General features: G+C 42.3%; 1 protein-coding gene across 1 annotated transcript; it reads right to left on the minus strand.

The window, feature by feature from the left end:
- Positions 1 to 196: 196 nt before the first annotated feature.
- On the minus strand, positions 197 to 21,332 carry dnajb12b (DnaJ heat shock protein family (Hsp40) member B12b). Its single transcript, XM_068020451.1, has 9 exons — positions 21,129 to 21,332; positions 13,669 to 13,849; positions 12,208 to 12,353; positions 8,485 to 8,670; positions 7,293 to 7,369; positions 4,376 to 4,485; positions 2,733 to 2,905; positions 1,754 to 1,909; positions 197 to 627 (listed from the first exon to the last, which is right to left on the minus strand). Exons 1-8 carry the CDS (start codon positions 21,259 to 21,261, stop codon positions 1,788 to 1,790), a joined length of 1,128 nt encoding a protein of 375 aa, XP_067876552.1. The 5' UTR covers positions 21,262 to 21,332; the 3' UTR covers positions 197 to 627; positions 1,754 to 1,787.
- Positions 21,333 to 25,754: the final 4,422 nt, after the last annotated feature.

Raw genomic sequence — 25,754 nt, forward strand, 5'->3', positions numbered from 1 at the left:
AGGCCCGAACCACAAGGAATCATTTAATTTGAGTTTAAAGAAATTTCCTTACAGGTTCAAGAGGCTGAATGGTCTACTCCTGTTCCTCTGTAATGCACTCTGAGCCAGAGAACATGGTGCTCTAAGACATTTCCCAAGTGGATTCCAAATCTTCAATTAGGTGACAGATGTGGGCAACTAAATGCAAAGACATGGGTATTTGTCATAGTACCGATTTATTTCTATTGAAGAGCAAAATAAGTTACAACTGATTTCAGCCCCTGCATTAAGTACAATGTATATACAACTATAAATAATTTCCAAATCATTAATTCAACACATCTGTTGATTTGCTCCATTAGAAGTGACTAGTGCACATGTACAAACTTGGTTCATGCGTAGTCATGTCTCTCCTGCTTTGCACTGTGCCGGTCTCCTACCCAATCGAGTGTTTCGCAGTCTGCACGGCAAGGTGCTGTCCAGGAGACCTTAGGCCTCTTTAATCCAGTTAATCAAAAAAGTCCAGTGGTGGGGTTGTTCATAGGTTGTGAGTATTTTCAGCAGTGTTGCTGGCTAATCAAAATCCAGTCTTAAGACAAATTTTAAGGGTCTTTTTTTAAGTCATCGTCGTCTCCATTGCTATACCATCTGAAGATAAAGAGGGAAACAGTAGGAATAATCAAGTAATTTGAAAGAGTAATAGAAATTGTTTGACAAAAGCAAGTTAAATATATTGTTTATATGAATTAAAAGAAGTTTCAGTTCCTCCCACAAAATGTCTTTGTTGAAGGTGGCTCTCTCTCATTCTACCAATTCTTCACGTAATCCTGTAGTCCAACTCCAGGATTTGAGCACACAAAACAAAATCAAGGCTGACACTCTAGTGCAGTACTGAGAGAGTACTGCACTCTCTTGGATGAGATGTTCAACCGAGGCCCCGTCTGCCATGATCCCATGACACTATTCAGGCGGGGAGTTATCCCTGATGTCCTGGCCAATATTTATTCCTCAATCAACATCACAGAAACAGATGAATAAAAGCAAAATACTGTAGATGCTGGAAATCTGAAATACAAACAAGAAATGCTGGAAATACTCAGCAGGTCTGGCAGCATCTGTGGAGAGAGAAGCAGAGTTAACGTTTCAGGTCAGTGACCCTTCATCAGAATATTATAGACCAAAACAGATGATCTGGTTATTATCACAGTGCTGTTTGTGGGAGCTTGCTGTGCACAAACTGGCGTCACGTTTCCTACATTACAACAGTGACTACACTTCAAGAGTACTTCACTGGCTGTAAAGCACTTTGAGATGTCCACTGGTCGTGCAAAGCGCTATATAAATACAAGTCTTTTAATCAGGGACAGAAGTGGTGCTAAGTCTAACAACAGTTACAACATCCAGCGTTGTGATACAAAAATAAGCTGGCAAAGGGAATATGATTAAAACCAAGGTGCTTTATGCATTCTGGGATCAGAATGCTGCCAAACTGTAGCTGGTTTATTACCCGTCGTACTCCTGTTAACAACTGGAGATCCATGCAGCCTCAATCCTTGCCAAACTATGCCTAAATTCTCTGGATTTAGCTGTATGGTGTATATTTCTAGAGGGAGAGAGTGCACGCTCCATAGTGGGTGAACAGAAGCTACTTGTGCAATCTTAGCAGCTTTATTTGGAGGCTCTTCAACGTGCTAATGAGTTTCTGTTTCTGCCGGACACTCAACTGACCAAAAAAAAATGACAGTAAATGAATGTTGGTATCCACAGGACATACCTGGTCTTTGATTATTGATGTGGCAGACTCCGCTCTAACCATGCAGGGAAGCCTGAACTTCCGATAGCCTGGTACAGCTCGGTGTGCTCATTTTCTGGGCTCTCTGGTAGAGATCTACATCTCCAAAATAGCGGGCACGATACAACAACCCCTCTTCTGTAAAGAGAAAATAAAAATGTTAGTGAGAATGTGCAATTTTGTACCACAAAACCCCCTGTGATTTTGCATCTCTGCCAACACAGACTTTATCAGCAGCAACTTGGTAGAACAGAATAAATATTTGTATTTGTACATCATGCTTTACAACATCTTAAAGTGCTACAATTAAATATTTTGACATACAGTGACTTATGTGGGCTAACATCAAAGCCATTTTAGATGCAGTAATCTCCCACAAATATGAAACAGATGACTGACCGATTAGTCTGTTTTTGGTGATGTTTACCATCCACCAAAAATCACCAGAATGGTTAGATATAACCTTAATTTAACATCTCAACGATTCTGCAGTCCCTGGCATCGGCTGGAATACCATCACCATCAAGTTCCCAACCAAGTTACAAGCCATCCCAACTTATTCATGTATTGCTGTTCCTCATCATTGCTGGGTCAAATCCTGGAACTCTCAGCACTGTGGCGGTACCCTCACCACACGGAAAGCAGCAGTTCAAAAGGCAGGCTCACCACCACCACCCTTTCAAGGGCAACAAGGGATGGGAAATAAATGCTGTTCTCGTTATGCCCATATCCCAAGAAAGAATTTAAAAAACTAAGATTAAATTAACATTTTTCAAAATGATTACTGAGAATTGCCGGGTGAGTTACTGGGGTACACGGGATGCTTTTGTTTGTTACATGCAGCCACAGTTAGCCTGCATCTTCTGGACCTCACACTGCTTTCAGTTCGGCCGGGCCAGTTCATCACTCTATGTATCAAACAGTTCTATACACCCTCTCCCCAGCCCCTGCCATTACTCACTCTGTTGTTTCTCCTTCCAGCAGTTATTCCGCAAGTTTGCAATGAAATCCTCTTCAACATTCCGTTCCACCAGCTTCAAGTTCTGCCCCGTATATTCCGCCGCAAATTTATCCGCCACAAAATAATGCACCTTCAGTACATCCGTCGTCCGTCTGTGAATGTGACCAGTGGACCTGGGAACAAACGACGGCTTAAGGTTAGAAAACTCTCACTACTGGTGCTGTTTATACAAAAGCAAAATACTGCAGGTGCTGGAAATCTAAGATAAAAACAAAATGCTGGAAATACTCAGGTCTGGCAGCATCTGTGGAGAGAGGAACAGAGTTAATGTTTCAAGTCGATGACCTTTCATCAGTGCTATGTAAAGTTCACACCACCCAAGTATTCTACTTTACACTGCAAATTAAAACAAATTTTTTTTTTGTCATGTCCCACATGACACTTTGGGTACTTGAAGTGATGTATACACTGAGATAAAGGTGGTGGTACGCAGGTTATCCCTCCTTCTTAATCGTCGCTGCTTAGTACCTCACTGGTGACTATAACATCGGTGTGGGCATGAGCTCCCATCCTACTGCTATTTGATGGAATACCCCACTAGTACGTTGCACACTTATGTATAAAACTAGAAATTAAGGTCACTCTTTGGGGTTGAAGGGAGTTGGGAGAGGGAAGGTGTCTTATACCTGAGTCATTGTACTGAATGTTACTATAGCTTACACTGGAGAGCACACTTACTCCTGATTTAGTCTTACCCTCCTGTCTATTCTGGACTGGCCAACACTACTCACCCTCCACTCCTTTCTCTCCCTTCTTGGTCTCCTGCTTGTGCTACTTTTTTTGCATATTCCAACACTCTTCTCATTGGCCTCCCAACCTCCTTAAATGCCAACCTGTCCAAAATTCGGATGCCTGTATCCTGTTCTGCACTGCCCCCTGCTGGTGTACTGTCGCTGATGTCCCGTCTCCCACACTTAACAACTTCAGCCATGTCCGCAAATCTCTCCAGATTCTCAATCTAACCTGACTTGGCAGAGCCTTCACCAGCCTCAGCCATCTCCCTGGAAGTCCCTCCCCAATTCCCTCAACCCTCTCTCTTACTCCACCTTTCAAATCCTCCTAAAAACATATCTTTCAACCAAGCTTCATGGATTGGCCCTTACCTGTGAAGTGCCTTGGGACTTTGTTTTATATTAATGGTGCCTTATAAATGCAACTTGTCGGATAGACTCAGTGACACACTTAGCAGGGGGAGGAGGAAGGGAAAAGACCCTTTCTTACATAATTTCAGGGTATGCGATGACCCTAAAAATCCCTAATTCCATGTAACTGCTTGAAATCAATGCTTGTACAAAACACACACTACCTGCCTGGAGCCAAAGAATACAGTGCCTGCGAAGACACTGCCACCTGCCTACTCTTCAACTCTAGTGGACAAATCAGCCTGGAAAGGTCTCTGCGACCTGCCAGATCAAATTACTTTAACTCTATTTTCAGTTTAACTGATACTTTTAAGATAAACCTGCTCACTTTATTAGATTGTTCAAGCTAAGGAAGCAACCCGATGTTCTCCATGACAGTGGATGATCAATGAGATTTTAACCAATAACGAATGCATGGTATGAACTCAGGGTTTTACTTACGGCCTGTAGCTCAGACTGTAGGGAGGGCTTGACACCATCATTTGACTGATCACAGAGACAAGAACCAGGATCAAAATTGGCATCAACTGTACAAAGAGTGCCAACCCACCCTGCCAAAAAAAGGAATCCAATAAATCACACACACAGACCAGTAATGCTTGAATGGTATAAATGTTACACACATATAAACAACTAGTTAAACGTAGCAATAGTTTTAGTGAGTTTGTCTAGCCAACCTATCCACATTATTCCCCTGGCGCATTTCTAATAATCCTGAATCCATTTGTTGACAAGAACCTGTCTAATTCCTTCTTGAAACCCATTATTTTTTTTAATTAATTCTCATAAATGCTCTCAGAGTTGAGGAGAAATTTTTTCACCCAGAAAATGGTGAGGACCAGGAACTTAATACCTAGAACAGTAGTAGAGACAGAAACCCTCATTGCATTTAAAAAGGGCTTGGGTGTGTACTGGAAGTGCTGTAATCTACAAGGCTGCGACCAAGAGCTGGAAACCGAGATTAGCCCGAGCAGCTCCTTCTCGGCTGGCACAAACCCGATGCGCTGAATGGCTTTCTCCTGTGCTGTAAATTAGCTGATTCTATGAAATCCTGTGATATGGGCGTCACTGGCAAGACGGGCAATTACTGCTCATTCCTAGTCGTCGTGGACAAGCTTGACGGAACTGAGTGGCTTGCCCAGCCACTTCAGAGGGTGGTTAAAAGTTACCCATGTTGGTGTGGGACTGGAGTCATCTATAGGTCAGGCCAGGTAAGGACAGCAGATTTCCTTCCCTAAAGGACATAGTGAACCAGTTGGATTTTGATGACAATCTGACAGCTTCACGGTCACTTTAACTGATACCAGCTTTTTAAAAATACATTCAAATTCTCAAATTGATCGGGTGGCATATGAACTCAAGTTCTCTGGATTATTAGTCTGATAATGTTTGTTGCAGATTCTTGGCCATTGCACCTCAGGAAGGATATATTGGCCATTGTGGGGGTTCAGCACAGATGCACCAGAATGATAGCAGAGCTTCAGTGTTATATTCCTCATAATTTAGGAAATCTATTTATGAATATATAGGAAAGTAGTCAGGACTGATGTTCAGGAGTCTACAGATATATATACACAGATTGCAGTTAAAACTGGAAATAAAGTAATACCTGGGCATCAATTTTGAAACCAGTTTTTAAGCAAATAAACATTGAAAAAAAAGATAAATGAATGACTGCTCCTTTAAAAGATGTTCAGCTTCCTGTATGCCTCAGTGCTAATTCCGTAGGTTGCACAGCCTACATAATGACACCAGAGCCTCGCAATAAGCGCAAGTGAATGTCATTATTTCAGACAGAAGCAACTAAAGCACCTTTATATAATTTCAAACCCTGTTATTAGCCTTCACTTTTGGTTCAGCAAAGAGAGCACAGCAAAGGATTTAAAACAAATACAATTTCTATAAATGGCCCAATACTTACCAAAAATGAAAGGATGTTAGCATTTCCTTGCATTTATATAAAATCCATCTGGAAACTCCCTACATTTCCCCACTGCAACATCCAGTTGTTTCTTAAGTGATTCTGCTACTATTAGGGCTTAAAAGGTTACATTAAAACAGCTGGAATAAACTTGGCTTGTATTTTCTTGGGTGTTGAAGGTTAAGAGGGTGACCTAATTGCGATGTTTGAAATGATAAAAGGAATTGATAAGACAGATAGATAGATAGAAAGAAGCTATTTCCATTGATCAGGGAGTTCAGAACAAGGGCCACAATCTTCAATTTAGAGCTAGTCTGTTCAACAGTGAAATCAGGAAGCACTTTTTCACACAAGTGGTAGAGGAAATTTGGAATCATCTTCCCCAGAAGGCTGTGGATGTTGGGTCAACCTACATTTTCAAGATTCAACTCAGGTTTTAACGCATATGGATCAAAGGTGGGTAAATGGAGTTTAGGTACAGATCAACCATGGAAGAAGGAGCTCGAGGGGCTGAATGGGCTACTCCTGTTCCTATGTAACCATCACACTACTATATTCAGGTATACTACCACCTGGTTCCGCCATTTTTTAGGACTAGGCCTCTCCTAAAATATTTTATACGGATACTGCCCAATATAAGAGGTCCTGTACTGAAACAGATTGCTTTTTGTTTAAATGTGTTCTTAGGATGTGGGCAACACTGGCAAGGCTGGATTTACTGTCCACCCTTAACTGCATTGAGAAGGTGCTGGTGGGTCTTCTTCTTGAACCGCTGCAGTCCTTGTGGTGATGGTGCTCCCATAATGGCACCAGGTAGGGAACTGCAGAATCTTTACCCAGCGACTATTGTGACAGGTCCCACATTGTCCCTGCACACAAGCCAGTGTGATGGGCATGCGGGGCTCCTGCAAGTACAAGATATAAAAGATTAATGGGGATACTGGCACACTGTGGTGTACTGGAGTTTGTTTGATCGTTTACTGGGCTCGAAGAGGAAATTATCAGCATTTTCTGATCTGTAATAAAGCACTTGAGGAACGGGAATAAATTCTGTGGATAATAGACTGGCCCAAAATTATGAGGAGGTTTATAAAGGATAATATGGAGGAGAAAAAGCTGTTTCCACTGGTCACAGAGCTGGTAACTAACGGGCATAAATTTAAAACCATTATCAAAAGTACAACGGGAGAAGTAAGGAGTATTTTTTAAATTTTACACAGAGGGTCGTTAGGACCGGGAATACCCAAACTGAAACAGCAGTGAAGTCAGAATCCGTGATAGCTTTTAGAAGGGAAGGGGATAGAAATGTGACTAAAAATCAATTTTGAATGGTATGGGAAAGGTTAGAGGAATGGCTCTTTCAAATAGCTGGCACAGGCACGAGGGGTTGACTATCTTTCTTCAGTGCTGCATGATTCTACGATTCTGTATACTCACATCACCCTGCTGGTCCCGTCGCTCAGGTCTATGGTACGTGTAACGCATTCGCCCATTACTATATACATGAACATTGCCTAAGAAGTGTGGAAGAGAAGAAATAGCAGTGTGAAGAGGACATTCAACCTCCTGGGGTGTGCAATGAAATTAGAATGGTTACTTCACTATCTTTATAAAATCAATTTAAAAATCAACGTTACATAGAATTCACAGCATCGAAACAGGCCATTCAGCCCAACAGGTCCATGCCAGTGTTTATGCTCCACATGAGCCTCCTCCCACCCTTCTCCACCTAACCCCATCAATATAACCTTCTATTCCTTTCTACCTCATGTGTTTACCTGGCTTTCCCTTAAATACATCTACGCTAGTCACCCCAACTATTCCTTGTGGTAGTGAGTTCGACATTCTAACCACTCTCTGGGTAAAGAAGTTTCTCCTGAAATCCCAATCGGATTTATTAGTGACTATCCTATATTGATTGCCCCTGGTTCTAGTGAGAGAAGCATGTAGGTGCCTTATTTACACATTCCAAAATGTAGCTGTTTTACATCTTTAATATATAAATCTGGATATTGAATGAGGAAACCTTGGTGCATCGGGTGCTGTTTTACTAGAGTTTGGCATTTCCCTCTCACAGGATTATGGCTTGATCTTCAATCATGCAGTTATCGAATCTTCATTTGTCCATTATAGTGGCTCCACAATAGAACATGATCCCATAGGTGCAATGTTCAGTCTGTATATTCCACCCTTTGAAGCAAACTGTTCTAAACCTGTTCCCCTCCTTTAAAATGGCCATATTGCTACCATCAAGTAGAATTCAACTCAGAAATTTCTACCAACTGTGACAATATACAGCTGGACATAGATACTGAGACCAGATCAAACAGAACATTTAAGGAGGAACTTGGAAGGGCTAAATTAAAAAAGGGTATTGGGGAGGAGCAGGATAACAGGACTATTTATCGGTGACTCATTCGATACCGTACACTCGGATAGATGTTAGCCACGTGACATTATAATAACTAAAACAAATATTACGAATAATAATGTCAGCAATAGCTTTTAGGTGCAGATTATGTGAAGCCCTTGTAATTAGGTAAATGGTTTACAAGTTAACCGATTACATGTTAACTGCTTCTATCCTGCAGTTATTGGAAATACATCCTCAATCGTAACCAAAACATACCAGAGGGAAATCCGCCACCAAAGAACATATTAAAAAGGTCCTCGGGTGAGATGTCTGCCTCAAAGCCTCTGTGGTAGTCGGAGGCCCCATGACTGTGACGGTTAACAGCCTGTTTTTCATCTCCGTACAAGTCGTACTGTTTCCGCTTCTCTGGATTGCTGAGCACTGCATACGCATTCCCAATAGCTGGAGGAAAGGGGCAAAAATCAGAACAAGAGACGTAAAGAGCAAGAAGAAACACAGGACCTTCGGACCAAAGCCTGCCCCTCCAGTTCCTGGCATCAGCATTCAGCCACTCAAACTCCAACCAAAACTATCCCACTAATTTATCATTTAGCCTGAATTTCTAAACACGCAGCGAGTGGTTAAGGTCTGGAATGCACTGCCTGAGAGTGTGGTGCAGGCAGGTTCAATCGAGGCATTCAAAAGGGAGTTAGACTGTTACCTGAAAAGGAAGACTGTGCAGGGTTACGGGAAGGAGGTGCGGGAATGGCACTAGGTGCATTGCTCATTCAGAGAGCTGGTGCACATACAATGGGCCAAATGGCCTCTTCTGTGCTGTAATAATTCTGTGATTCTGTGTCACAACCCTTAAAAAGAAAACATTTTTTGGAGAATTTAATATAGACTGAGTTTTCAAATTTATTTTCTTACAGCTTTACCCAAGAGGGCTGTGGATGCTCAGCGTTGGGTATATTCAAGACTGACAGCAATAGATTCTCAGGTCCTGAGGGAATCAAGGGACAGGGCAGGAAAATGCAGTGATGTAGAAGTTCAGCCATGATCTTATTAAATGGTGGAGCACTACAGGAAAGATGTGATTAAACTAGAGAGGGTGCAGAAAAGATTCACTAGGATGTTGCCTGGTTTGGAGGGCTTGAGTTATAAAGAGAGATTGGATAGGCTGGGTCTGTTTTCCCTGGAGCGAAGGAGGCTGAGAGGGGACATGATAGAGGTATATAAAATTATGAGAGGCATAGATAGGGTAGATAGCCAGAGTCTGTTTCCCATGGTAGGCGGCACAGTGGCGCAGTGGTTAGCACCGCAGCCTCACAGCTCCAGCGACCCGGGTTCAATTCTGGGTACTGCCTGTGTGGAGTTTGCAAGTTCTCCCTGCGTCTGCGTGGGTTTTCTCCGGGTGCTCCAGTTTCCTCCCACATGCCAAAGGTTGGTAGGTAAATTGGCCACTATAAATTGCCACTAGTATAGGTAGGTGGTAGGGAAATATAGGGGCAGGTGGGGATGTTTGGTAGGAATATGGGATTACTGTAGGATTAGTATAAATGGGTGGTTGATGGTCGGCACAGACTCGGTGGGCTGAAGGGCCTGTTTCAGTGCTGTATCTCTAAACTAAACTAAACTAAAACTAGAGGGCATAGATTTAAGGTGAGAGAAAGGAGGTTTAAAGGGGATCAAAGGGGTAAATTTTTCACACAAAGAATAGTGGGTATCTGGAATGAGCTGCCAGAGGTGGTGGTGGAGGCAGGAACTGTAGCGACATTTAAGAGGCATCTGGACAGGTACTTGAATGAGAAAGGCATGGAGGGATATGGAATTAATGCAGGCAGGTGGGATTAGAATAGACAGGCATTATGGTCAGCATGGACGCGGTGGGCCGAAGGGCCTGTTTCTATGCTGTACGACTCTATGACTCAGGCTTGAAGGGCTGTATGACCTACTCCTGCTGCTATTTAATATGTTCTTATGAGGTCAAAAATATCTACTTTTGAGTGATGGAAGAAATATGGAGCAATGCTGCTCAAGTCCCTCTCTTCTTGTAACCTCCTTCCCAACCCTGTTACTTAACCTGAGAATTTCAAAACTTTGTTCCACAGGATGTACGAAACATTACAAAACAGATATGAACGAGAAAGGGTTTTCAGCCCATCTTGGCTCACTCAGCCAGAAAGAACCTGCAAACTCCTGTCCTCACATCCAACGGTTTTATTAGGTATCGTAAATAAAACAAAACACTGGGAGCCGATTAATACCTTGCCTCTGCTCCAAAGCATTAAGCCATAGATTGAGAGGATGGCAGTCTGCATATGTGATTTCCTATGCAGCCACTTTCTGATTACTGCCACTGCTGTTGCACCACAGTAGGTGCTGTCCACAGGGAAGGAAATACATAAGGATTCCTCATGACTGGGTTCTGCTTGGAAAATGCCACTGGTTTATTAATTACCAATGGTAAAGGTTGGGAACTGGACATGTGTTTGTCCCATGGAATGGTGCTCAGTTGGAAAATATCTATTCGCCAGGGAGTGAAGAAAATGGCCATATATCAGCAATTAGAGTATTGCAAATAGGTTATTTCCAAATTAATGTTGCTTTTGAACAAATCCTAAACATGGGGTGACAGATTAACAGTACTTGCTTGCTTTCAAAATGTTGTAACTGAAGCAAGTGAACTTCCTCAGAGGAAATCATTCAATTGCCTCACCTTGAGTTTTAATGAAATTGAGCAGCTGTCAATAACAATAACATTGCATCACATTCAAAAATAAATTGATAATTATGGAGGAAGATTTTGCAGATCCTGGGCCCCACCCTCACCTGCGTTGAGTAATTTGAGATGTGATGTATGATGAATGTCGTGTGTTTGGGAGGAACAGGTGACTTTGGTCCTATGGTTCCCTAAGCTTTTCACCACTGGGGGTTTTCCTCACCTCATGTCTGGGTCTGTCATAAACTAACTGATGGAGATTGATTGCTATGATTAGTCAAGAACTCCATTAATGTTATATCAAGTGACTACCAGGATGGTAGAAGGCGAACCAGATGGATTGTGGTCTCTTTTCATCCAGAAATTCCTATGTTCCTAACAGTCACAACAAGAATTTGTTTTAGGGATGAGCAAGAATCTGCCAAAGTAAAATACTCATGCAAGATTAGAAACGCAGACTCCTGCCCTCCTTTCTCAGGCTGTCTTATGCTCTCAATTCTCAGGTTCTGTGTCTCCAGGACTCTTTTCTGGCTTTGTGTCCTGTTCTGTAACAAGTGACAGTATCAGGAATGGTCAGCAGCCAGTCAAAACAAGTTTCCCACTCTCTGGGAAACCACCAAAATTGACATTCTAAAACCCAAGTCCTAGATTTTCTTTTTAAGGGTCTTTAATGAAAACGAGAGGTTCATTCTACATCATCTTACAGCTGCATATTTATGGACCTGCAAAATCAGTAGGGTGGATCAGTGCCAGCTTAGTTTACCTGGTAGCACACCCATCTCTGAATCAGGAAGTTGTTGATTCAAGCCCCAACTCCAGGACTTGAGCGCAGAGTCTTCACATGATTGTGCAGTGTTGAAGAAATGCTGCAAAGTCAGAGGTGCTGTCCTTTAGATGAGACATTAAACAAAAGCCCTGCCTATCATTTCTGGTGGATGTCTGAATCCTCTGGCACTATTTGAAGAAGAGCGGGGAGTTCTCCCAGTGTCCCGATCAGTAGTCTTCCCTCCAGTAAAATCAAGAAAAATAGAATAAGTGGCCATTCATCTACTCGGTGTTTGCAGGGTCTTGGAAATTACTGCCACATTTCCTTCCATTTCATCAGTAACTGCACTCCAAAGTAATTCATTATGTGAGGTGTCTGTGAGACATGATAAATAAATAGAGTATCCCTTTCAGCAATTATGCCCAGTGGATGTACAAGCTTTCCTTCCCTGTAGCAACCTACACTGGAATTCTCCTGCCACCAGCTTGATGCCAAGTGCCAGGCCACTTACCTTTGAATGCCTCTGTGGCTCCTGGCGCCTGGTTCTTATCGGGGTGAAACTTTAGAGCCAGTTTTCTGTAGGCTTTCTTCAGGTCCTCCTCTGTGGCATCTTTACTTAGCCCTAGGATTTCGTAATAATCTTTACACTTCTTTATTCTGCACAGCAGACAGAAAGCACAGCAAAATGTCAGTATTCAGCGAGTACACATTTGCATGGTCACCGCGAAGAACTAGATAACTTTGAGGGACATGACACATTTTGGTAAGAAGAATGAGGAGATGCAGTATAAACGAAATGACCCAATTTTAAAGGGGGTGCAGAAATAGGGACACCAGGGGGTGTATGTACACAAGTCTTTGAAGGTGACAGTATAAGTTGAGAAGGTTATTAAAAAAGCATAAGAGACCCTTAGCTTTATAAACGGAGGCATAGAAGCAAGGAAGTTATACTTAATTGTGCCCAATTTTTGGCCCCACACTTTAGGAAGGATGTCAAGGCCTTGGGGAGGGTGCAGAGGAGATTTACTAGAAAGGTACCTGGGATGAGGAATTTCAGTTACACTGAGAGACTAGAGAAGATGGGATTGTTCTCCTTACAGCAGAGAAGGTTAAGGGAAGAGTTAATAGAGGTGTACAAAATCATTAAGGGTTTGGTAAGGTACTTAAAGAGAAACCATTTCCACTGGTAGATTTAAGGTAATTGGCAAAAGAACTAAAGGCAAGATGAGTTTTTTTTTTTAAAACAGTGAGTTGTTGTAACCAGGAATGAACTGTCTGGCAGCAGTTTCAATAGTAACTTTCAAAAGAAAATAGGATTTATACTTGAAGGAGAAATATTTGCAGGGCTATGAGGAAAGGGAAGGGCAATGGGATTGACTGGACAGCTCTTTCAAAAGTCGGCACAGAAAAGATGGGCCAAATGGCCTCCTGTGTTATATCATTTTATGATTTCACACTACAGCTTTTGTATGAGTATTCTGAACAGTTTAGATCAATCAGCTGAATGCTGAATTAACTGCACTGCCTTGAAATGACTTGCATGTATCATCCTCCAATTTTCCTTCCGTCCTTAAGGGAATCCTGCCTGCCTATGTTTGGCACCAGCATCACCCCTGGTGATGGTAACAGGGGCTACAAAGTTCTGAGATGCCTCAAAATTGAGACAAACCATTGTGTTTCGGATTGCAAAACTGGACCTAATGGTATCGCTGATGACTTCAGGCGTCAGAACTCCACAAATATACTGTTTAGGTACAAGCATTACTTTCTCCCGCATAGGCGGAACATTTGAGAATAGCAGCACAATAGTTATAATTAAGGAGGGGTCACAACAATCCTAACCAAAGCCTTGGGTGTATAGTACCAATTCCAGAGTCAGCCACTGCCTTTTGATGGAACGCCCCACCCCTGCTGAAAAAACACATGGCCCAGTGATCTTTTCCTTCTCCCCGGTTACTCCTCCATCCTCTACCTCTTCACAGCCTCAAGCTGGTCCAGCGTGTAGCTTTTTGTCGTCTCCCCTGCTGCCTCTCCAGAGCCAGAGCCAGAAAACGTGCTTCTTTTCCTTTGGTGACATTCTGATGAATCTGTGGTCTCTGACGGGGTGAAGTTACCAGACGGATGGCCATTCTGCGTCATGGATTCTATCAAATCTGGGAAGAGGAAAACAAAAATGGCGCTAGGCAGAAGACACAGTCCAAAAGCACGGTAGAGAGGCTGACGACAGATTATTTCATGGGCACCGAATAATAATTTATTTATGTTAGCTCAAAACAGAAGGAGGAAGAATTTTCTCCTATTATTCTCCTACTATTTTCTCCCGTTATTTGCCCAACCCCCCACCTGAATTACCATTCCTAAACACAAATTCTGGAATCTGTTCCCACACCTCTGGTAAGAAACACATGACAATCAACTTCAAGATACTCAGATCATTATTCCCATGTAATCTTGTGAGACTATCTCTTGTGTGTGGGCGGACAGACCCTGAGAAGTTTCCCTTGAGATTGAACCATTAGGTACAATCTATGTTGAGGTAAAGACCTCAACACAATCTGGTGAAAGGTCATCAACCAGAAACGTTATCTCTGGTTTTCTCTCCATAGATGCTGCCTGACCTCCTGAGTATTTCCAGTATTTTCTGTTTTTATTTCATAATTCAAAAAGGGGATAATGATTTGAAAAGGAAAAAATATAAAAGGATGCATGAAAAGGCAGAGAAATGAGATGAAAGTAAATAGCTACAATTGAACATCAAGTACTGGCACAAAGGACTAAATTGAACTATTCTGTGATGTAAATTCTGTAATTTTACAAATTAAAAAAAAAAATTCCTTACAGAGTTTGTTATTTAACAAGGTTTTAGGTGAAACAGTTTATCAGTTTGCAACAATATAAAGCTGTACATAGATGATGTGGCTTTTATGTGACACCCAGAGTCAATTAAAACCTGAACTAAAAATATTGAGTACACAGTATTTCTTATAAAGCAAAGATCCCCTGGGAACAGAACTTTCAACCAATTAAGATAAATGTCACAATGGTCATGTGTTTACCCAACCCAGGTACAAGTCACTTCGGATCTTTTGCCTCATTTACAGATCAAACAACCAGGCCTGTATCTCACAGACAACTGGGCTTCAGACTCCATTTTGAAATTTTGTAAGGAAAGAGACCTTCAATATTAACTCTATTTTAAAAGACAACGTGTATATCTTATCTACAGTTATATAGGAGCAGACCATTGAACCAATCCTTGTAACAAAATACAGAGACACTTGTATTTAAAAAAAATGCAGATGCCTCTGTATTCTGTTACAAGGACAGCCATAGAGATTCACTTAAGATCTTTACCATTTTACATAACTTACAGCACGACTACTCAATGAACCTCTGATGCCTCTACAGGAACTTTCGTGCAGAGGGCTCAGTTCCCTCCTGATACAAAGCGCCGAATGTCACACTATCAGAAATTTGGGTCACCATGAAGACTGTAAAAGTGATTCCAAAAGAAATTAAGAACTGCAGTTTATTTAAAACTGCTCAAAGTTTCAACTGTTATTTTCACTCAGTTCTCAGGCCTTTTAGTCACAAGTTGCTCCAGTCAGAGTTAGAATCCACAGAATGGGAAAGCTGAAAATATTTTCCAATGACAGAAACACTTTGTGGCTGTAATGGTAACCCTGTGGGTTTTAGAGCACTGTACATCACTGCAAAACTGGACTCCTGATGATTAGACACCAACTATCCACTCACTAGGTGGTGATGGCCTATGCAATACCAGCTAATAAATCAATGTTATCAAGGCTGCTAGACATCAGCCATGATAGTTTATTACACAACTAATACATCACAGTGGATCATTAATTGGGTATTAATTGAATGATAGAAATAAATTATTGTTATAATGATTGCAGGTTGCTTTTGTGAAGAATTTGCAAAGGAACAGTATGTGCTCACTGAGCCATACACAGGAGCAGCAAGCCATTGGCTTATTGGTAGCATTCCCACCTCTAAACCACAAGGTGAAGGGCTCGAGGCCCACTCCAGACAGCCTGGTAAGTGGTGACTAGAATATGGTCCGCATGTACTGGATTGATATCCAGCATGATGATCACATCTGGATGGAGAGATCACTGGGTAATATTTCTGCCGGTTATTCAGAAATGTTGAGTTTGAGCCCCACTCCAGACACTCCTGCTAAGCAGGAGTAAGAGAGAGTAAGTGCATTGACTCAGAATATTGGGTTGATGCCCAATGTGTCAATGAGAGCAGATGGCCCTCCCCATCCATCGTGAAGTGCAGGTGAGGATCTTTAGACTTGGTTGAAGCACACCTAGGAGAAAGTTCTCGAAAATAAAAGCTGTAAGGAAGGCAACGGAAACAGACTCAGCTATTCTCTCCTAGTCATTGTCTGATATGTAAGACTTGAGTGGGGACCTGCCCTCAGGCACAGTGCAGCCAATGGACAAAAAAAGGAAAAGAGACAGTTCAGATGCTCGGGAATCGACTAATATGCACAGATTGCAGTTACAAATGAAAATAAAGCAACACCTGTCAAGAATTCTGAAAACAGTTTTTAAGCAAATAAACATTGAAAAAATGGTACATGCATTTCTGCCCACTCCCTTCTCCTTTAAAAGATGTTCAGCTTCCTGTATGCCTCAGTGCTGATTCAGAAGGTTGATCAGCCTACATAATGACACCAGAGCCTCACAATGAGCTCAAGTAAATGTCATTATTTCAGACAAAAGCAACTGAAGCACCTTTATATAATTTCAAACCCTGTTATTAGTCTAGACTTTTGACTCAGTATTCAGAGAAGAGCAAAGGATTTATTAGTTTCCATAAAAGAGCCCAAAACATACTAAAAATGAAAGGATGCTTACATTTATGCAGCATTCACCTAGAAAGACCCTACAGTTCCCCACTGCCACATCAACCACGACAGCATTCTCACCTCTGAGTCAGAAGGTTGTGGGTTCAATTCCCACTCAACAGACGCCAGCACAAAAATCTAGCCTTACACTGAGTAGTACTGAGGGAGTGCTGCACTGTTGGAGGTGCCATTTTTTGGACGAGATGTTAAGCTGAGATCCTGTCTGACCTCTCAGATGGACATAAAATATCCCATGTCATTCTTTGAAAAAGAGCAGGAGAGTTCTCCCTGGTGTCCTGGTCAATATTTATCCGTCAATCTAAAACAGATTATCTGGTCATTATCACATTGGCTGTTTGTGGGAGCTTGCTGTGCACAAGTCGGCTGCCATGTTTGCTACATTCGAACAGTAAATTACACATCATTGGCTGTAAAGCACTTTGGGATGTCCTGAGGTCATGAAAGGTGCTATATAAATGCAAGTTTTTCTTTCTTCTCTTTCATAAATTATTTCAAAGATTTTACTTCTGCTACTATCAGGGTAGGGGAGTTAAATTAAAACAGGTTGCATAAACCCATCTTGTGTAATCAAGGTATCTGAAACAATTAAGTGATTCAATAGGGTAGATACAGAGTTTAGTATTTCCTGCTCCTAGCTTCAGAGTAATATCAGTGTTTTGGTGTTGTCTTTCATACAATAAGAACAAAGAGCAGCAAAATTTAACACTGTTCAGTCACATGGTACCTTTGACAAATTCTTCAATGACAGGTCAACATATCAAACCAGATTTATAATGAAAAGCTCCATGTGGAAAAAAGCAATCTTAGTGCTACTTCCCTATAAAGAGTGAGGCTCTCATCAGGATTTCTTTCAATGAGAGCGGATCAGATGAAAAAGGCCTTTCAGTCCCATTACATGGCACTCTCCTGAATCATCACCTGTTCTGACATTGTTAGACGATGGCTGATCTGTACTTCAACTCCATTTACCTGCCTTTACTCCATATCCCTTCATACTGTTACCTAACAAAAATCTATTGATCTTGGTCCTGGAAACTTCAATTGAACCCCAGCATCCACAGCCTTTTTGGGGAGAGAGTTCCAGATTTCCATTCCCGTTTATGTGAAAAAGGTGCTTCCTGATTTGACTCTGAAAATGGCCTAGATCTAATTTTAAGATCTCGGCCCTGTGTTATGGATTCCCCCAACAAAGGAAATGGTTTCTCGGTACCCTGTTGAATCCCAACTCTCCCAGCTGCTCATTACAGCACCCAGTTTTCTTGGCAACTTGTTACCACTGTTAATTATCCTTTGAATAAAGAAATACCTCATGCCCGATGCTAGGTTTGCCCTTCACAACCCTATTTTTTTCAAAAAGCAGACATCTACAAGGAGTTCCAATTACCTTTAAGATTTTTCTGCTTTAAAGGTTTGCTTTGGACAGTGAATAGTGACAACATATGGATGGTGATTAAGCTAGCTGCTTCCCAACGCTGGGCTGAGTAACATAAAAGTCAGGTCAGGAAGCTGAAGCCTGCTGTGTAAATGGTGATGTCTCTCCTGGCGGTAATTCAGTTCCCTCACTTCCCCACACGCAAGGAGATTTTCTTTGGGTGGGTGTTGAGCGGAGGCTTGGGATGTAACTGCAAGCTCAGCCAGGAGCAAAATCGGTATTAGCAAATTCTTCATCATTATCATTATTGCAAAATTTTACAACACCAGCTTTCAGCTCAGTGGCAAAGATTTACCCCTTTTACCCCTCCTTTTCTCAGGAGGGTTTTGTTTCCTTTGCTGGTAACTATTTTTTCATAAGCTGTAATTAAGATGTTGCACACAACCTCACATCACTTTGGATTACAATTTTAAGAGCTGCTATATTTTTGGTTTGCACATTAGTTGTTCAACAGAATGATGACGACACTTTGAATTGGCTGTGCATAGGGCAATGAGGCAACAGGTCCAATGCATGAGGAACAGATACCAGAACAAATGCTGATGCACTCCAAGTATGTTGCTGCAATCTGTCTTTCTCTCTCATTGTACAGCATAAGAACTTAAGAAATCGGAGCAGGAATAGGCTATTGAGCCCTTTGAGCCTCCTCCACTAATCAGTAAGAAAGCTCATGCTGATCTTCTACCCCCTAGTGTCCTACACCCAACCATCTTCAGCTGCTTCTTCAATGACCTTCCCGCCATTGTAAGGTCAGAAGTGGGGATGTTTGTTGATGATTGCACAGTGTTCAGTACCATCTGCATACTGAAGCAGCCCGTGTCCATATGCAGCAAAATCTGGACAACATTCAAGCTTGGGCTGATAAGTGGTAAATAACATTTATGCCACACCAGGGCTAGGCAACAACCATCTCCAACAAGACGGAAGATAACCATCTCCCCTTAACGTTCAATGGGCATTACCATCGCTGAATTCCCCCACCATCAACATCCTGGGGTTTACCACTGACCAGAAACTGAACTGCAGCAGCCGTATAAATACTGTGGCTACAAGAGCAGGTCAGACACTGGGACTTCTGCAGCAAGTAACTCACTTCCGCACTCCCCAAAGCCTGTCCACAATCTATAAGTCAGGAGTGTTATGGAATACTGTCCACTTGCCTGGATGATTGCAGCTCCAACACTTAGGAAGCTCGACACCATCCAGGACAAAGCAGACTGCTTGATCTGCAGCCCATCCACCACCTTCAACATTCACTGCTCCAACACCGATGCACAGTGACAGCAGTGTGTACCATCAATAAGATGCACTGCAGCAACACACCAAGGCTCCTTTGACAGCACCTTCCAAACCCACAACTTCTACCACCTAGAAGGACAAGGGCAGCAAGCGCTTGGAAACACCACCACCTGCAAGTTCCCCTCCAAGCCACACACCATCCTGACTTGGAACTATATCGCCGTTCCTTCACTGTTGCTGGGTCAAAAACCTGGAACTCTCACTCCAACAGCACTGTGGATGTACCTACACCACATGGACTGCAGTAGTTCAAGAAGGCTCACCACCACCTTGTGAAGGGCAATTAGGGATGGGCAACAAATGCTGGCCTTGCCAGTGACACACACATCCCATGAAAGAATTTTTTAAAAACTCCACCTCCCTGCACTATCCCCATATTCCTTGATTCCCTTAGTAGCCAAACATCTATCAATCTATCTTGTATGTATTCAAAAACTGAGCATCTACAGCTCTCTGAGGTAGAGAATTACAAAAATTCACAAACTTCTGAATGAAGAATTTTTTTCCTTGTCTCAGTGATAAATAAGCGACCCTTTATTCTGAGGCTGTGATCCTACTTCTAGACTCCTAGCCAAGAGAAACATCCTCCCAGCATACATCCTGTCAAGCCCCTTAAGAATTTTCTGTTTCAATTAGATCACCTCTCATTCTTCAAGGGAATATAGGCTTAGTTTACTCAATCTTGACAGGGTGGATGTGGAAAGGATGTTTCCCCTTGTGGGAGAATCTTGAACTAAGGGTTACTGTTTAAAAATAAGGGGTCACTCATTTAAGACAGAGATGAGAATTTTTTTCTCTTAGAGGGTCATGAGTCCTTGGAATTCTCTTCTTCAAAAGGCAGTGGAAGCAGAGTCTTTGAATATTTTTAAGGCAGAGATTCTTGATAAGCAAGGGGGTGGAAGGTTATCAGGGGTGGGTGGAAATGTGGAGTAATCAGTTCAGCCATGAGCTTATTGAATGACAGAGCAGGCTCTGTGGCCTACTCCTGCTCCTAATTCATATGTTATCTCTGCTCAAAAAGGTCAATTCCCTCGACCCAGGAATCAGTCTAGTCAACCTTTGATTTTTTTTTTTGGATTTGATTTAGAGATACAGCACTCCCTCTAGGGCAACATATAACCCAGATAAGGAGCACTTCAGAACCCCAAATTGTGACATCAGGGTGGCATTAATGATTCTTCAGGTATTAAGAGATTTATATGATTATAGTAGCACTGATGGGGTTAGTACACCCACACTTGTGTGTGTTGTTTATCCCATGTCAGTGTCAAAAACTAATGTCTGAATCTTAAGAGATACGTGAAGCTTACAAATACACTCCTAAAAGAGCATACATAATACCTGAATCTCGAGCTAACAAGGTAGAGGAAATGTTAGGATGGCGATGGGTACAAATAGCATAAACTAAAATACTGTCTATGGAGGTGTGTATATTTTTGAAACTGACAGGTACATTTTCACTCATAATAGGTGACTTGACTGAGTGACACTTGTCTCTAGTTTGTATGGGGCGCCTTTTGATCTACATTCTTAAAGTGTATTAACTCTCCCTCATCTTCGGCCTACATTTATCACAATCCCTTTGGCCCATAATTACACTTAAGACATTGCCTGGAAGGAGGGGGGAGGCTTACTGTGAGTTGAACCGCGGTGCACCACGGGGGTTGTAGTTCTACCAGGTCGCCTCATCATGGTGCGCTACGCGTCGGTGAACTACAACTCCCATACGCCACTCCAGCCTCCGGCGCAAGCGCAGATTGCTGCCCGTCAGAGATGCAGGCCGCAGCGCCACCGCTCGCACCTTTAACTTTTTCCGACGGGTACAACTTCTGAGCCTTTCGTAAGAACTTGAGCGCCTCTTCCTTGTTGCCATGTTTCAGCGCGTTCAAACCGATTTCCGTGCAGTGTTCCGCCTCGTCTCGGTTTCCTTCCATTTCGGGGCTTGGGCTTGAACGGCCGCTGCCGGTGCTCTCGGAGGCGTCACATGCGAGTCCGGAAAGACCCGAACGCATTCGGGTTCGGTTCGGCTGCGTCATCGCCGGTGCCGGAAATACCCGAGGACGTTCGGGTTCGGTTGCGTCATGACGGAATCACCCGAACACTTTGGGCATTTGGTCGGCAGGTCTACAGAAGGCGCATGCGTACTTGTAACCGTGAAGCCTTGCCGCCGCCATATCACTAAAGGAAGGAGCCCCCATCTGGAGCAATATTGTGGTAGATGGTTAATGAAAGAAAAGACAGACTTGTATTTATATAGCGCCTTTCACGACCACCAGACATCCCAAAGCCCTTTACAGCCAATGAAGTACTTTTTGATGTGTAGTCACTATTGTAGGATACGTGGCAGGCAATTTGGGCACAGCAAGATTCCACAAACAGCAATGTCACGATGAGCAAATAATCTGCTCTTGTGATGTGGATTGAGAGATAAACATTGATTAGGGCACTGGGGAGAACTCTCCTGTTCTTCTTCGAAATGGTGCCATGGAATCTTAAACGTTCACAGGACCTCAGTTTAGCATCTCTTAGACCAAGACTTGAACACAAAATCAAGGCTGACACCCCAGTGCAGTACTGAGGGAGGGCTGCCTGTCAGATGAGACGTTAAACCGAGATGCCATCTGTCTGCGGGTGGATGTAAAAGAACCCATGGCACTATTTCAAAGAAGAGCAGGGGAGTTCTCCCCAGTGTCTTGGCCAATATTTATCCCTCAATCAATATCACAAAAACAGATTATCCAGACATTATCACATTGCTGTTTGTGGGAGCTTGCTGTGCATAAATTGACTACTGCATTTCCTACATTGCCACAATGTCTACACTTCAAAAGTGCTTCATTGGCTGTAAAGCGCTTTGAGACATCCATTGGTTGTGAAAAGCGCTATAGAAATGCGAGTCTTTTCTTTCATTTCATCTGAAAGACAGCAACCTGAACAGTGCAGCACTCCCTCGGTACTGTTCTGGAGTGTCAGCCTTGATTTTTTGAACCCAAAACCTTCTAACTCGGAGCATGAGTAGTACCAACTGAGCCACGGCTGATATTAAGAATTTTTAAAAAATGTATTAATTTGGAGTGTGGGCATCACTGAAAAGGCCATCACCCCTAATGTCCTTGAGAAGGTGGTGATAAATTGCCTAAGATACTGTATAGTATGACTCCAGTTCCTCTGTAAACTGCATGCTCTGTCTTCTCTCCAGGCTATACAGTTCAGGGTTCTAATTGTCATTACTTCTGGAACTTTGCCCCTTTCTGCAGTGTTGGGCAGTGTGTGGTACCTCTTCACTTGTATATTCTCTTGGGTTAGTTTCACAGGGTTTTACATTTCTTGCTTCTTTTATCAGCTGTAGCCCATCCGTTTTCTCCATCCCTTTGGCTTCTTTCAGCAATTGTTCCTTTGTCTTGACAATACCACACACGTACTGTTCTCCAGCTCCAGTTCTTGAAGGTTTACTCACAAGGTCTGATGATCTCCTGGTCATATCACCTACTCAAACTAACTCAACTAATTGAATCTAATTCTTTCAGTCTTTAATTTAAAAAAAAATTCATTCACGGGGTGTGGGCATCAGTGGTAAGGCCAGCATTTATTGTGCACCCCTAGTTGTCCTGGAGAAGGTGGTGATGAGCTGCCTTAAATACTGTCCATTCACCCTCAGAAATCTCCATTCTTCTGTCTGCTCATGCAAGTTCCATGCATGGGTTTCCACAGCCTTAACTCTTTCTTTAAGCTTACTATCAACAGCCAGATTTCCCATCTCTTCAGCCGTCTGTTGTATCTGCCTTTTTCATTTGTCCAAATCTCACAGCAAACACAGCTCAATCTACTCACTAATACCACCCGCCCTGTATGGATTTGCAGTCAGTGAAAGGAATTCTGGAGCAGCTTTCTGTTCCTGAGGTAGCTTGCAGCTTTATTTAGACTGCAAGTTTGTACACTGTCAGTGCATGGACTTTATGTCAAAATAGTCAATCACATTAAATCAGTGTCCTCTGGTCAATCATATCAATACTATTTGAGGGACCTTGTTTCTGTAATTTAGCTGTCACAGTTGATTATACAGAAAGAGTGACTACACCTCAAGAAGTAATTCCTTGGCTATGAACTGCTTTGGGATATTGTGAGGATGTGCAAGGGAAATATGAATACATTTGGTTTGTTAATACTTTAGTAAAATGACAGATTGAGCAATTGCATACAAGCACATCTGTTACTATTGAAATAATAGATGAGGGAATTCTGAATATGCTGAAATGCTCAGTAATAATATCCCATGTAATTTCAAACACAGTGTCTTATTAATTTTTAAAATTCAATCTCCTTAATATGGTAAATCAAACAGGGGTAGAAAGAATTCATAGAAAAGTTACAGCACAGAATGAGGCCGTTCAGCCCGTCGTGTCTGTGCTGGCTCTCTGCGAGACCAACTCAGCTCGTCCCGCTCCACCGCCTTTTCCCCGTAGCCCTGCAAATTGTTTTCTCTTCAGATAATTATCCAATTCTCTTTTGAAAGCTTTGCTGTCATTCAGTACATTACCTTCCATTGAAATGCTTGGGAAAGTGTAGAGCAAAAGATAAGGCAAAAAAAAGTGGAGGGCAAAGTAAAACTTGCAATTTTAGACCACCTCTCACCTCTCAAAGCTCCTCACCTACAGTGGATTAATTTCAAGTGCAATGACTCTCGGAAAATACAGCAACAAGATCCCAAAAACAGCAGTGAAAGGAATCACCAGCTAATATAAAAGCAAAATACTGCAGATGCTGGAAATATGAAATAAAAACAAGAAATGCTAGAAACACTCAGCAGGTCTGGCAGCATCTGTGGAGAGAGAAGCAGAGTTAACGTTTCGGGTCAGTGACCCTTCATCAGAACTTCATCACCAGCTAATGTTCTTTTCTGGGACTGGTTGTTCACTAGGACACTGAGACAACTCCTGTCTCCTTTTTTCCCCAGAGTATGTCATCTTACTGAATCACTGTGCCATGCAGACAGCATCTGTGCGATATTCCAGTTAAAGAGCAGCATCTCTGACAGTGCAGCACTCCCTCAATACTGCACCAGCCTAGATTATGTACTCAGGATACTCAAACCCCACAACTTTCTCCCCCAGGTGAGATAACAGAGCTGAATAGGCAACAGAATAAAAGTCAAACAGAGAAATAAACATACAGAAATACAATAAAGAGGAGATTGTTACAGAAATAATAGAATGGAACAGAGACAGAAGGAGAGTTATGGAAGGACCCCTGAGGAACAGAGATAGTTTTAGACAGATAATATGGGAGTGGACAGAAGAATAGCTGGAATGAGAGAGAGGAAATAGTCATAAATACAAAGTCAAAGTTTAGTATACAAAATTATAAGGGGCATTGATAGGTTAGATAGGAAGAAACTTTTTCCCTTAGCGGAGGGATCAATAACCAGGGGGCATAGATTTAAGGTAAAGGGCAGGAGGTTTAGAGGGAATTTGAGGAGAACTTTTTTCACCCAGAGGGTGGTTAGAATCTGGAACACACTGCCTGAAAAGGTGATAGAGGCAGAAACCCTCACAACATTTACAAAGTATTTAGATGAGCACTTGAAACGCCATAGCATACAAGGCTACAGGCCAAGTGCTGGAAAATGGGATTAGAATAGATAGGTGCTTGATGGTCGGCACAGACACGATGGGCTGAAGGGCCTGTTTCTGTGCTGTATAACTCTATGACTATGACAAACAGGAAGAGGTGCAGAGATGGTAAAACATCCAAAGGAGAGAGGGGGAAATGGAGTTTATATTTTATTTTAGAGTGTTTCCGTCAGTGATGTACATCTTGTATGTGGCAATAATAAAGTTAACTCTGCAGTGAAGTGAGTTACTTCCACGTGTACAAGTCAAATCAAGATTTCTTTACTCTGTTCAGCTGTTGCCATGCTCTTATATTACAGCCAGCAGAACTGAGTGACAGTGCAAGGGAGAAATTAACACAGAAAACCTGGCACTTCAAATATTCCCTGGAGTAAAATTAACGAGATTGGAATCATTGTGACCCAATAGAATGTTAGAATGTCCTTCCAAGCCCTGTTGAAAGGAAGAACTGGCATTTGCACAGCCCATTATTACAATATCACCTTCTCAAGCCAACTAAGGCTGGGCAATAAATGTAGCCAGTGCTACTCACCTCCGAGAAAAGAACAAACAGCTTGTAAAATTGAGGTTTGAATTTTCGGTTGTAAGGAGGTCACGGTTTCAGATGAAAGGAAGACTTACATTTCTATAGCGCCTTTCACAACCTCCAGACATCCCAAAGTGCTTCACAACCAATGAAGTACATAGGAAATGTAGTTACTGTTGTGACGTAGGAAATGGGGCAGCCAATTTATACACAGCAGGCTCCCACAAACAGCAATGGGATAATTGCCCAGGAAATCTGTTTTAGTGATGTT

Source organism: Heterodontus francisci, chromosome 42 (genome assembly GCF_036365525.1).
Source record: "Heterodontus francisci isolate sHetFra1 chromosome 42, sHetFra1.hap1, whole genome shotgun sequence".
Lineage (NCBI taxonomy): Eukaryota > Metazoa > Chordata > Chondrichthyes > Heterodontiformes > Heterodontidae > Heterodontus > Heterodontus francisci.